The 14,863-nt window shown below is 37.1% G+C and overlaps 1 protein-coding gene across 1 annotated transcript in view; it reads right to left on the reverse strand.

Moving 5' to 3' along the window:
* The window catches only part of CCSER1 (coiled-coil serine-rich protein 1), a 670,454-nt gene that overhangs the window by 32,811 nt on the left and 622,780 nt on the right, over window positions 1–14,863 (reverse strand). Inside the window, exon 11 of the mRNA XM_009329761.1 lies at window positions 3,363–3,417. Within this exon, the coding sequence (XP_009328036.1) occupies window positions 3,363–3,417 (55 nt within the window). The remainder of the gene's footprint in view (window positions 1–3,362; window positions 3,418–14,863) is intronic.

A 14,863-nucleotide genomic window follows, 5' to 3' on the forward strand; every position in this document is an offset into this window, starting at 1 on the left:
TAAAATGGAACAGAGATGTTCGTTTCATTGGGTTTTAATTTTAGTGGCAAGCTTTTGTCTTCTCTCCAGTTTGGAAAATGTTACTTTTCCTCACGTGCAGAATTCTGATGTGTGTAATCAAAGTTCAGCTCATTCTACTTGCATAACTTGTAATCATTCCCTTGAAGGAGGTGAACACCGATACTACTCCTTGTATGCTTGAATAGTAAACCATTGGAATCTTTGCCATCATTTTCTGCTTTTGTTTACTTATTTATTTCTATTTTAGCATGTAATTCCTTGACTATAGACTTTTTCATCAGCTTTTCAGGCATCCATTCCACTGGAGCTTGGTGGAGGAAAGCCACAAAAGACTTAGCAAGTATTAATAAGCAAACCTGTAGCGCTTGCAACCCCTGCAGTTTGGAACTAGCACAACATGATTAATTAGAAACAGTTGGGCATTGCAACAAGCCCCTATCTATCAATATAGTTGGGTTAGCTCTCCGATATGAGGATTTTTTGTAGCTGAAAATCTCCTCTGAGCTGATTTGTGTAACTACTCTAGGTTGCTTTTGGAAGAAAAGTGATTTTCCACCATCTATGCCATAAAAGCATAACTTCACACACTTCCCCTTCTCTTGTAAACCAAGAACACCAACAAAGCCAAAAATAAACAGTGCACATGATAGAAAGATGAGGAAAAAAATGAGAAATTTCTTTTCACATTTTGTTCGCCTAATAAAACTATGACTTCTATTAGTTGCCAGCTATGCCTTATGATTGGTCTGAAGACTAAGAGCTTTTTAAAGATTAATGGAATAATTAATCAAATCCATCTGCTCTATCGTAAATGTCTATTAAAAAAAAGCCAAAGCTTCCCCTTTCAAATTTTATATTTTTATCACCTACATATATGGCATATTAACATCTATTTCTTGCTGGAGATAAAGACATAAAACAATAGACTGTTTTAGTGTCCCATAACAGCACAGACATGAATTACTACTAATGTGACTTACTGTTCATGGTCCAAAATAAATTCTAAATTATTATATTCAAAGCTGTCTTCACTTATTGTTGTTTTTAACCACCATCATATGAATTGGCTTTTATTATTTGAGATCATTCATAGACCAATAACACTTTTATACCTATCCTCCCTTATGTAAAAATCCTTTTCATAGTAATTTTGAACTTCTTTACTGTCTCAATGAGTATCATTAAATTCAATGAGACCACATATTCAGTTAGGTGTTATTTGGTGTAAACAGAATGTTAGGCTTCAGTTCCAGATTTTCCTTGTTTCTCTACATATACTGTGTTCATCAAGATCAGATTTTTATCTTCTTTTTGGTCCTTCCCTGTTCCCACACGTACTTGTCCTCCTTGGACTCCAAGAGAAACAGTTTCAAAACCAGAAAAATTATAGTGCATGTTTATAACAATGAGCAATGTCACTGGAACAAACACTTTGTAAACTGATGGGTTAAGACCAGGAAGACTGATTTTTTTTCAGATGAAATTTCATTTGCCACAATTTGTATGCACTCCTCTTTGTTGTTGGTTTTTTTTTTTTTCTTTTGCAATAGGATTTGATTTGCTGTGCCATGCTAGGGACCCATGTGTCTATGTCACACCTTGAATGGGCAGTGAACTTCACACCAGGTGCCGGTTCTGGTTGGCGGTGCCCATACAGAGGGAACAAGTTGCCTGAAGACCATATCTCCACATTGTAAATAGCTCTTGCACGCAAAATCAGCCGCAGTTACACCAGTAGGAAAGTCAGTGCAAACACATGCTCAAACACAGTAAGACTCAGACACACACGGCAAAACTGCCACTGCAGGATGAAACTCTTGGGAACATGAGGTTGCTTTGGGGTTACTTTGGCTTAGTACCAGAGGTATATTCTTGCTTAAAAAACTGTCAGAATTCTGCTTTTTAAATGACACAAATGGAGATGGGGCACCTGCAACAGTTTTTCCACTGTTTCTCAGAATTTTCTTTCCAAGTTTCAAATGCTGAATTGATTCATCCAATTCAATTGTCAAAGTGTGTTGGCTACAAAATTTCCTTAACAAAAATGAAACAGCATGTAGCCTTTGTTCCACTATCTATTTCTAGAGAAAAAAAGTAAGTCTCATGTTCAATAATAAAGTCACAGGGAAGTTGGGAAGTAACTTTTTTTCTTTTTCCTTTCTTTTCCTTAAAAAAAAAAAAAAATCACAGGCTTATATAAGAAATTACCCTGGAAAATACATAGCACATCAAGAGCTGTGGCAACGTCATTTATAAACCAGAACTCTAGAAGAGAAAATAGTATTGCATTACCACTGTTTATATATAAAAATGATTATTAATAAGAAATCATGAAATATGTTTGTTGGAAATTCAGCTGATGACATTTGAATTACAGAATGTGCATTACAAGAATTCATAATACAAGAAGAGAAGGCAGTGACTAAACAGGTTGGCAAATTATTTTCAATCTACAGATAAATCTGCTGATTGATATTTTTGGGAAGGTGAAAGACAACAGCGTCTATCATACATAAAGTTCTTCAGCTTTTCATCTGAAACAACACATTATCCCCCCACAAAAGAAAACTGAAAAACAGTATTCTGTGAAGGCTGATAACAATAACTCACACAAATGTCAACGGTGTTTCTGCTCAATGCTGCTCTGACTCACAACCATGAGAAAAAGTTCTAATGGCATGGAGCTGTGAAACCTGAAACACTGGTTGTGAACGCAGAGATTAAAAACTAGCAAGGTTTTCTGCGGGGTTACAGAAAAGTACAAACTCAGAACCTGCTGAAAGAGCTTCTCAAGTGATAACACATCATATTCATAACAATGCAATAATAATGCCACAGATAAGAAATCCTGAAAGAAACAACTGTTTTCTATATAACACAAAGCTGCTGAACAAGAAATGGTTAGGAAATTTATGCACTGAAAATAATCAGCTGTAAGGTCAATGTAACAGAGCAGTAAGACACTTTAAGTTCAGTGGAATTAGAAATACCCATTTCAGGTACTTTAGTGTGTGCTTTTTAGATTTCCTAAATTCAGCATTTAATGTGGTTACTACTGGTAGGTATAACTGGTTTTTATTGGAGAGATTATTAAAAATGTGCATTTAAGTGCACCCTCCCCAGTAATGATATTGTGTGCAATGTAATGTTTATTTTGGAAGACTACGCCTTGAGTTTCTACGGGGCTAGGCTGGGCAGGATGAACACACTGCCAAATTTGTAACTCTTTATGTGGAAAATGAGACAAACCCAGCAGACTGGGGTTTTGCTATAGCAAATAATCATTTCTCATGAAGGAGTTTTATGAAAAATTTGCATTAGTGCACATGAATATGGAGTACTTCACGCTTTCCAAACACACTCTGTTTAGCTCTAATGCCTATACCAAAATGATCACTTCCTTCTCTTTCAGTATAATTTCCACCTGCATTCGTCGTTCTGTGATTAGAGACAGGAACAAATACAATGTAAATCATATCAATCCCACTGCATTAAGCATACTATACAATAATAATAATAAAAAGAGATAAAAGGAAACAGGAATGGCAAGACTTTGAGAAGTCATTTGATCTGTGTGCCTAGGAAGGGTCATTGGTGCTTAAATCATACTCAATACTGCTAATTTTTTTACTGGAAGCTCTCAGTAGAGCTCCACAGTCTTTGAATGACTCCTCCCACGTTGGTAGGAATTTGCCAGTGTTATGAACATGTTTTCTTGTTTGCTGGGATTATTCAGTATTTGGAACTATCATTTTCTACTGAAAGCTTCTCTGGATAAAGACTTTCTCTCTTACTTCCCAGAGTACCGACAAAGCTTTCACTTAAAACGTTTTATCTCAACAAGAAGATGCTGCCACTACAGCTCCCCACCACCAGCAGTTCTTCTTGTGCCTTTAGTAAAAACTAAATTTTATGGTCTTTGGAAGTAATGTAAAAGGAAGCCGTTACCCTCATTCTGTATCATGTGCTCTTCTTCCCCAATACCTGAAGCCTTTATATAGTTTGCTTAGGCATATCACACAGGGACTATCTACTTCTCTCTTTAAATAGAAAACGTGAGCAACTCATTTCTTTCATGACTGAGGGCAATTATGAAGGCACCAGAAAGCAAATTAGATAGTACATGTTTAGACCTCAGATATAAAATAGATCAAAGTAATTTAACCATTCCACATTTCAAAACAAATAGCATTCAACTATTTGATGCTGCCTTCATAAGAAATCACTGGACTAGTGATATTTTCTGATGAAATCTTTATTTTCATTTCCCAACCTATTTAAAAGCCTCATAAGGAATAAGCTCATATAGCTCCAGTGAATTCATGATGCTCCACCAAACTTACACAGAGGAGAATCTATCTGGGCCACAATTTTGTGGTGACATTACCAACAGTTTGAAGACCAAAGCCTATGAAAATTTCTAAAAATTCCAAAATTTTATCAGCTTCACAAAGCATATTGAGTTAGGATAGCACCTGGCCTTTGACAATGCACACAATATAAAGAAGGAGCTTATTTATGTACCCTACCTATCACATCTGAGGGTCTTGAAACGAGGCCATTTTCAGTAGCCAGTAACAAGCAGTGTTTATATGGCTATATACATATTTATAATTTGCAGAAAAAACTATGGTCAGTCTTGTCTTATATTAACCTATCTTAAGGTGATTGCTGACTACCATCTGCTCAAATACTGGGACTCACATCCACAGAATTTCTTTCATTTCCTTTAATGGAAGAAGGAATTAGCCTCCAAGAAGAAATAAAGATAAGGATGTTCAAGGCAAATTCTGAAGAAAAAGAATTCCACACAAGAAGGTAGAATTTTGTTTCAACTTACTAATTAATCCTGTAATGCAGACCTTAAACACGAACCACCTGGAGCAAAGAGACAGAGTTTTCTGCACTAAGATTTCATTTCAGGTACATGGGACAAATGCAGGACAACATGTGACCCCACAAAAATTCATACTACCAGCAGAATAAGGTGAAAAAAAAAATGAAAGCAACAATTGTTTGACAATTAAAACATGATTCTAGAGATACTCCTTCATTTCACATCTATGGAAAACCCCTTGAATTCCCACCCCACACTTCATACCCAGCCATCTGTGACTGCCCAGAGCTGCAACTAAATATGCCACCTTAATAAATCAATCATCAATATGATGATAAAAGCAATTAATACTATCCATACAGACCACCATGCTACATATGAATTAGTTTTACTCTAAATATTGCTTTAGTTCTCTTGATTTGTACAAAATTGTTTTTCCTTTAGTATCCCACCTAATACTATTGATAAAGAAGTCAGTCACTGACATGGTGATTTGTACTGGATTATATAAATGAAGGTTTTCTCCTTATCTCTCTTTTTTTTGTTTTGTTTTTGTTTTAATGTTCTATGTGAGATGTGTGCTTATACGGAGGAATGTGTGTGCGCTCCTGTAATATGCAGGGAGGGAGACAATCTTGCTAGCAGCTGACAAAGACCCAAAGGAGAAGATTCATCATACACACAGGCTGCATAAACAGGGATGTCACCTATGATCTGATACATTTCATGGGATGAACACTGACAATGATATAGTCAAGTTGCTAAGGTTATGTCAGTTCTTCAAATGTGATGAACATTTTTGTGTTCCTACTGGCAAGATGGCTAACAATTCTCAGATAATTCTTCTTTTTTCATTCCAGTAACAACTGGCACTTTTTCTCTCCTCAGTGTTGTATGTTCAGTTGTTTGTTTATTGTTATTGCTAAACAAACCAAAAAAAGAGTGCCAGCTGAAAAAGAGGATATAATGTTTGATATTAAGTACTGCAAATAGGGAATTATCCCAGTAGAGTGGTGTTGAAACAGCACATTTCAGATGCAACCATAAGAACAAGCTGACAAACTGCAAGTCCTACATATGAGAACAAAAATACACTGAACAGAATGTTATTTTTATATATGTATGCATGTGTAGATGTGTACGTATACACACAAGAGAGACCTTATTCACAGTAAGTATCACAGATCTGGAAATAATTATTTTATGAAGCTATAGTACATGCTGAAAGAAGTGCTAGATTTCTTCCTGTGTATTCTTATAAAGAAATTTTTTATTTAAAAATCCTAGGGTTTTACCAGGCAGACTGCACATTAGTCCCTCATACTTACATGTACATTGCAGCTTCCCATGCTGGAAACCTTTGGTAAAAATACTTTTTTCTTATAGGTATGCTGTGATTTTTGAATCCTCATACAATCTGTCAAAGCAGAACCACTTCCCATAAGAACACTCAGCAGCAACTATCTTCTGGCAACTGAGATCTGTGACCTCTGACTACCAAGCAGCTTCAGTGACACACTGCCATGACTGGGGCTCTGTTTCACAGGAAGCTCCAGCATGCTACTTCTGGGCAGTTTGATGCTGAACCTGTTTGCAGAAGTGATTTTTTTTTTCTTTGAAATGACAAAAAGGTTTTTCACTTTCACCTCTCCTGAAAGTGGATGACAGACATTTGGCCAACCACCTTGCAAAAACTTGAAATAGTATATTCACACATTACAGAAATCAGAAAAGCCAAAATAGAAGACAAGATAGTTTAATTTTGAATTAATTTTCAGAAGAGTGGCACAAAGTGGGAAGACTCAATTGAGGGTATGATTTCATATATTGAGTGTGATGAGTGGAAATTAAAAGCAACAGGAATATATTTAAGAAGATGAGACATGCAGAAAGTAAGGGATTGTCCAGGAGAGTGGAAAGCAAGTGGGTGTTTTAGATTGGCATTTGTATAGTGGATATATAATGTAGGAGAGTGCGTAAGTACTGCTAAGGCAGCAGTCACGGAGGATAAGACAAGGAGAACTCATGAAGAAACACTTGGGGACATCATAATGGACTTAAGCTAGGAGGAGGTGATCTCACATTGTCAATCACAGAAAAGTGAATGAACAGAAAACAGGAACAAAAGCATGCCAAGACAGTAATCACAGCTTCAAGATAAAGAGCTGAGCTTTTACGATCATAAATGTTCATTTTGGGGGAAACTTTCAAACTATGTCGGTCCATAGGCATCTCCTATCTAGTATCAAGTACTACAAATAACGCATTGATGCAGAGAAGGTGTTCAGAGACTGTATGTGATTTTAGATTAAAAATCTTTTGTACTGTAAGAAAAGGATTGCATTTGCGTTGTATACCAAAAGCTGCAATTATGCAGATAGCACAATTCAATACATTATCCTTAGAGCTCTTCATACAGAGTTTGGAATATAGAGTTTCTCTGTGAAGATCAACGTGACAGTGAGTTATCACCAGATACACTGCATGGAACATCAAATGGTACAGTACAGATACTGTGTTTTTCATATAGCAATAGCTGCACTTTGTTCTTAAAATATCCTGGAAAATGCACATTGCTGTTGCAAAACACTGCTCAGAAATTCACAGATATGTTTTTTCTCAGACCGTCCTTTAAAATGTGTAAATTTGCGGCAAACATTAACGGATGCTGTACCTCCTGTAAAGCTAATCTGCGGGATTACCAGATGTTGCTTACTTCAAAGGGACTCTGTGATTCAGAGAAGACCCTAGCAGAATGTTATGTAAATGAGTTATTAAGAAAATGGACACTAAAATTAATGAAATGAATGCAGGAAAAAAAAAACCCAAAACATTTTAAGAGTGCTAATTCTAGGCTAGCATTGCATCTGGGATTAAAGATGAGACTGCTTTAGTAACAGATTTTTAGTGAAAATCTCATTGTAGGTTAGGGGTTTCGTATTTAAATCCTCATCTCACTCAAAAACTGAGCTCAAAAGTTCAACTCAAACCTAGTCTTGCTCTCCAAACAGTTTGTGTTAAAAGATAGCAACTGGATTCAGTAGTTCAAAGGCGGTGTTTTGTTGCAAAGGCATGGCTGTTGGGGAATGAGTTTTCAGAAGAAAAACAATGGACTGGAACGAAGGCCTAACACACTGCCTTGGCAGCTTGATTAGCCATGAGATCTTGAGCAGTAATCAATTGCTGCTTTGTAATGATTCTTATTAGTACCCTGTTCAGGTTCCAGCCTCACTCAAAACTAATAAGATGCAAATTTACCTGTGACTTTCTATATGTAACTATAATTGTGCAAAACACTGTTCCCCTTTACCTTGTTTAATTACATTAGAAGATTAAAGTTATACGCTATTTTCAATTCTGTGTAGCTTTATGCATGAGCAGAAATGTATCAATCTGTGAATTAAGCAAATGCTTGAACATCTAATTGAATAATTTAGGGGAAAAAAGAGCCAGGACAGAGAAAGAGGGGTTCTCTCGTTAATAGTGTTCTCATAGTTAGAGAATTGGTATCTTCTAACTGAATTAAGAGCTAAGTTCATCCAACCAAGCTGGTCTTGCTCCAAAATAAAGGAGGTAAACGATTAGGAAAACAAGATCAGGAGTACTGTAGCTTGAGTTTGGCAATTGGAAGTAAATGTCACCTGAGCTGGTGGTCAAACAAAGAGCTCGATTTGCAAATTTGATTTAGTCTTCAACTGAGGAGGAAGACATTTCTGGGGCATTAGAAACAGCCAAAAGTGGCTTGGGGAAAGTGAAGACTGATTGTTTCCTAAAAAGATAGAAGCCTTTCGTGCAGAGGAAAAATTTCCAGCAATTGTTTTTTCCCCGTTTATTTCTCCAAATGTTTGGCACGTCTTACTGCTGTTGTTCTAAATTCTTTCTCTTTTTCTGCTCTCTCCTTCCCCAGAAAAATATAATCTCTTGAACTTACAGATTCAAGTGTATTTAGGGATGCTCCAGATTTTTAGTACCTCTACACTAAAGAAAGCTACAATTACTTATTTCCCAATTTCCCAACCCCAGTTCTCCTTTAACTCCTAAGGGGTATAAAAAATTTTAAATGTGGTCAAACCACTGACTGCTTACCACCATTGCTAATGTACCTTCCCTATTAGAAGTTACTAAAAATAGAGCCTATACAGCAAAAGGAAAACACACATTTATGATTTCAAAACACCAGGTCAGTGCTGCTTCTGAATGTCATCTGGAAAATGTGAAGGGCATACGCTGCGCTAAGGGACATGTTGCTGGACAAAGATTACTGCAAACAGGTGACGAAGTGAAAAAGCACAGACGACTGAGTCGGAGATAAAGTAGGTGTGCTAGCATCTGCTAACCTTGTAACGCTAAAGCACCAACAGACTATTTCTAAAGAAAATTAACGTGACATAATAAACCATCTGCTTAATGGGAAGACTAAATGCAGTCTTTTGCCATACGAAACAAAAACATTATACGCAAGGTGAAAGAGCAGGCAAGCTGCTGGCAGCAAATCTAAATCTGTAAGATGTGCAAATAAGCAATTTATTAAACACAATTTATAACTAGATAGAAAAAGCCAATGAATTCCACAGATTTTTATGGAGATATCCATACACATAACTGTAATGTTCATATTTAAATAATCTCAGGCATCTGCTAAAAAATTATCTTTTCAAAGGTAATGAACACTGAAAACATGAAAAAGAGGGAGCTGTTTTCTTGCAAGAAACAAAAAGGCCATTAAGTAATTAAATATAGACACTGATTTGACTGTGGGTTTTTATAAACTATTCTGTGATCATCCAGTTCTGGTACTAAAAGCAGCATTTTGGGAAGCAGAGAAGAAAACACAGACTACTTAATAGAGAAGGCCACAATACTTATAAACAGAATCCGTCTCCTTAGCCAAAAAAACCAAAAAAAAACAAAATACTGACCGTGTAGAAGGACGATGTATTCATTATGTTGGGCATAGCAAGACCAGGGTTTCACAAGGGGACCCTATGCACACCACATACACAGGTGAAGTACATAAAGGTTTTGCAGTTCACCATACTGTTGCATTACATCTCTTTACAGAAAGAAGGGGACTGGCAGAGCAGGATGGAGTTTAAGTTAAAAGTGTGATATAATTTTGGTCCAGGTTTCAATACCTGAGATTTAACATCTGTAAGACATTCTGTCTCGGAGAATACTTCTGAATCTATGGGAAAAAAACCCCACAAACCAACAGCTTTGTGTTTCCTTTTAATTTATGATTTATTACTGTCTTCTATAACACATTCATTAGAGCTGCCCTAAGCCATTTATTTCTCATGTGCAAAGGGCAGTAAAAGACAGAAAAAATAACTCAAAGAATAAACAGCCTCACTGCTTGGGCACCATCACCAGATATACTGTACTGAAGTGCCACACTATGGATATTAAAAACAGGCTGATGCATAGAAATACAGAATTCGGTGCGAAAGACTGGATCTAGTACATGCACTGTCAGCAATAATCCACTGCTTTGGCACAATAAGAGAATTTCCATGCACATCCTAGATAGAATCATGCAATATCTCTAAGGACAGAAAAGTCTTCTTTCTAGAAGCTAAGTCGAACACAGGGATTTAAAGCACAGGTTAGGACATTACCCACTGCAATAATCTCAGCTGTGTGAATAGTGAACTTCCTGGTCTAATTGCTAAATTAGCTTTTTTTTGGGGTGTTTGTTTTTTAAATTAAAAAACACAAAAACCAAACAAAAACCAAAAAATGTTGCTTTCCACTTATTTTTTTTAAATAAAATATGAAGTGGAATATTTTTATTTCCATACAACGTTGGCTTCTCTTTTTGACCTGACTGTATTCACTGAATTTGATCGAACTTCATGAACTGAATATTAGCTGAACTTGTTCATTGACATTTTGTCAAGTTCTACTTCTTATAGGACTTTTATATTAAGTTAGATAATTTGCTGAGAAAGAGGCATGCTTCTCGCAGTATTTTCTGATCCTTCCTCCCCCAACTAAATCCCCACTTCTGTCAAGATGCTGAGTTGCACTGCTATTACGTAAACTTTTTGTAGGTATTTTTAATAATGACTTTTATAAAGTCAGTTCATTTTTTCTGAGCTGTTGTGCATTAGAAGTGACACATGCCTTGTTTACCTTCATTCTTCCGAAAACATATTTGTTTAACCAGCATTAGTTCTTTTCTGATACATGGTTAATTCTTAAAATTAAATAGGTATACAAATATTTGTCCACAAGTACTTACTACTGCAAATGAGGAACTTTTCAAGTAAAAGCAGTCAAAATAAAGACTGAGTATTTGTTACCACCACATCTCTATCTGCAGATAGCTGAATTATTTGAATGAAATTAAATAAAAGTTTATACAAAAGTATTATAATTATCAGTTGCTTATTTGTTTTTAATGGTCAACACAGGTCTTCTATTTCAGGTGTCCCTTGGCATAAAAATAATGAAGATTTACTGTTTGATGGATATGATGTGATGCAATTTAGTAATGACTTGTTCTCATCTAGAAAAACACTTAGAGTCTTAATCTGAAGCATTTTAGCAACTGTCATTGACTTCAGCAAGACTACTTACGTGCTTAAGATTACAGTGGTATTAAGAATGGATGAACTGCAAACTTCCACTGATTTTTTTCTTCACAGAAAACGAAACCAAAATGTATGTTCTTCCTAAAACTGCAAGACCTGTTTTCAAAACTTGGAACTCTTGTTATTGCTTCTAATTGATGGAGAAAAAAAATCAGAAAAAGATATAGAAAACCTACAGCTTGCCTAAGAGTTTTCACTGTGCTGAACCACTGTTATGCCATAAGATAGAATTCAGCTCTTCCTAAATTAAACTTCTGTCAGTGACAGCTCATAAAGAAGGCAAAATCCTTTGATTCCTCTGTAATACAGGAAAAGAAACCTGCAATTCCCTGTCCTTCATACTGATAATTCTTTAAGCTGTTTGTATAAATTGACATTTGACTGAATTCCACATTAGATAAGTTAGCTGAAAAACAGGGCCAAATCAAAAGCACTAAAACTCTCTTTGTCAACATTTACCATTTACTTATCATGCCAGAACAGTTCACCTATGGCTTTTCCCATTCCCTGTATATTTATTGGTCTGCATGTAGATTATGTAAGAACATTTTCATGTCCTATTCACAAGAGGAGAATGTACTGTAGCAATTTCTGTATCTAATGATTGCAGTAGGTGTACCATTATTATGCCCTTAGTTCCCAAGCCTCCCTCTGGCATTTTTAAAAACTGCTACTGCTAGTAACCAAAACTCTCTTATGCGTTACTGGCGCAGCATTCATTTATGGCATAACTTTTTAGAGCAGATTAGCTCCAAATGACATGGCAAAATCCATTATCCTAGTGCTCTTGCAGAGAGGCACAGAAAGCTCCTTCCACGGATATCTTGTTACCCTTTCAAAGTCTAGGAGCACTAGCTCAAGCAGGTAGCTAAGCTAAGCTACCTGCATAAAACCGGTAGGGGAACTGAAAACTATTCTCCACAGTTGAAATGCTCATTATTGCCCACAGAAATGCCTTACCTGATATTTTGTTCAGTATCCCCACTACCACCTGTTTGGACTACGGCTTGCTGATTTGTATGTTAAAGAGCTCTTCCCAGTCTCCCTTGTTTCCTTGCTAAATACAACCCTTGCCATGATTTAAAGAGGCACCAAATAAATAAATGTTAGAACAATAAAAGAACATAAAAATTAACTTCTTGGTGAATGATACTTGGGGAAAGGCAGAACGTGTATTTGCAGTGACAGAAAATTATTTAATGTATTACTGGTGATATATGTTTGAGTGGAACGGTTCCACTGCTCGGCACCATTATGGCAAATAGAACTGCGTCCAAAACACCGAAGAAAAGGCAAACATATTACTTGTTACTGCACTGCTAAAGACTCATTGGAGCATATGAAACTGTAGAGTAACAGCTAAAGAGTAGCACGCTGTCATGCTTAGTGTGTCATACTTTCTCCTTCCTCATATATTAAAAATATATTTGTCAGAGTTGGCCATGACTTCATGAAAATATAGTTTCACTTTTCCCTATCATTTCGTAACAAAGATGCAAGCAAAAAGGGGACAAATTTATTAGTTAATATACGGAAATATTTAAACTATAAATCTGTCATGATTCAGATATGTAAATTCACTCCTTCCCATATTCTCCCATTCCCTCCACAATCCACAACTTTTCTGAGCCTGTCAAATCATCCTTTTGTCCTCTAAAGTATTCTGGAACAATATCTTCTGATGACAGTGACATTTAGTGATGACAGTAAAGCTGATAAACTGATTATTGGGTTGATATCATTTCCTATTCTCCTCCCGCACTTGTATAAAGCTGGAATAAAGAAAGTCTAGTACCTGCACTGCATTAAGCAGTCCTTTTAGCCTTCCCTGTAATATTAGTCTCAGTAAAACTGAGCCATCTGCAGACTGAAGAAAAATGACGCTACCGTGAACTGTTGTTTCTTGTCCACATGAAAGTACGCTCATGTCTACGCTGTATCAAGGAAAACATTGTGCTGCTGATATCGTACTTCATGAGCAAAAGATTCAAAGCTGATTCTGCTATTTATAATGTACACGTTGGTTATCTTGGTCGTCAAGGAACCTTGAGACCCTTTTAATACTGGAACTTCACTTGGAATGGAATAGAACAGAACAGAACAGAATAGAATAGTTCAGCTGGAAGGGACCTACAATGTTCATCCACTCCAACTGTCTGACCACTTCAGGGCTGACCAAAAGTTAAAGCATGTTATTAAGGGCATTGTCCAAATGCCTCTTAAGCACTGACAGGCTTGGGGCATCGACCACCTCTCGAGAAAGCCTGTTCTAGCGTTTGATCACCCTCTCGGTAAAGAAATGTTTCCTAACGTCCAGTCTGAAACTCACCTGCTACAGCTTTAACCCATTCCCAGGCTTCCAGTCACTGGATACCAGGGAGAAGAGATCAGCACCTCCCTCTCCACTTCCCCTCTTCAGGAAGCTGTAGGGAGCAATGAGGTTGCCCCTCAGCCTCCTTTTCTCCAAACTAGGCAAACCCAAAGTCCTTAGCTGCTCCTCATAGGACATTCCTTCCAGCCTTTTCACCAGCTTTGTTGCCCTCCTCTGGACACATTCAAGGACCTTCACATCCTTTTAAACTGTGGGAGCCAGAACTGCGCACAATACTCACGGTGAGGCTGCACCAAAGCTAAATACAGCGGGATAATCACTTCTCTTGACCAGCTGGTTATGCTGTGTTTGATGCACCCCAGGATGCGGTTTGCCCTCCTGGCTGCCAGGGCACACCGCTGACTCATATTGAGCCTGCTGTCGACCAGCACCCCCAGGTCCCTTTCTGCAGGGCTGCTCTCCAGCCACTCCTCTCCCAATTTATACTTGTGTCTGGCATACTCTCCACTAGCTAGTCTTTCCTCCAAAATCCTTCTGCGTACCAGGGAAGACTGAGATCTCTTGCACCTTTCTTGCAACTCCTTATCTTCATATCTTTGACAAGTATTCTTAAAACAGATAAAGCAATATGCAAGCCAACTACTTTTGACTTCTACCTGAAGACTGTTAGTTTCATATTTGCAAATGTTCCCTTTTTTCTTCTACTAAGCTTAGGTTTCATTTTGTTCATAGTGAAGTAAGTATAGCAGGTTGAATCTAAGTTTTAAAGTCAAGTTAAAATGTGGCAAAAAGAACTGTTTGAGAAGGCGTATCTTACCATGTTTCTAATAACTGGGTAAATGTTACTTACTCTTCATTAGGGAAATGCAGGCAGAAGGAGAACCTGACTCACCCAGAGCAGTCTCCAAGTCACTAGATCATCTAGGAACAGAACAAATTAATCCTAACTCCCCGTTGTTTCCAATCTACTATATAATGCGCTGGTTAAACTGTACTTGATTAATGAGTGCATAGGCAGGAAGACTTAATCAAATCTTCCCTTTACTCCATCTGGGTGAAGCCGCTTATGCTTTGGCG

Source organism: Pygoscelis adeliae, unplaced genomic scaffold, assembly GCF_000699105.1.
Source record: "Pygoscelis adeliae isolate BGI_AS28 unplaced genomic scaffold, ASM69910v1 Scaffold67, whole genome shotgun sequence".
Taxonomy (NCBI): Eukaryota; Metazoa; Chordata; class Aves; order Sphenisciformes; family Spheniscidae; genus Pygoscelis; species Pygoscelis adeliae.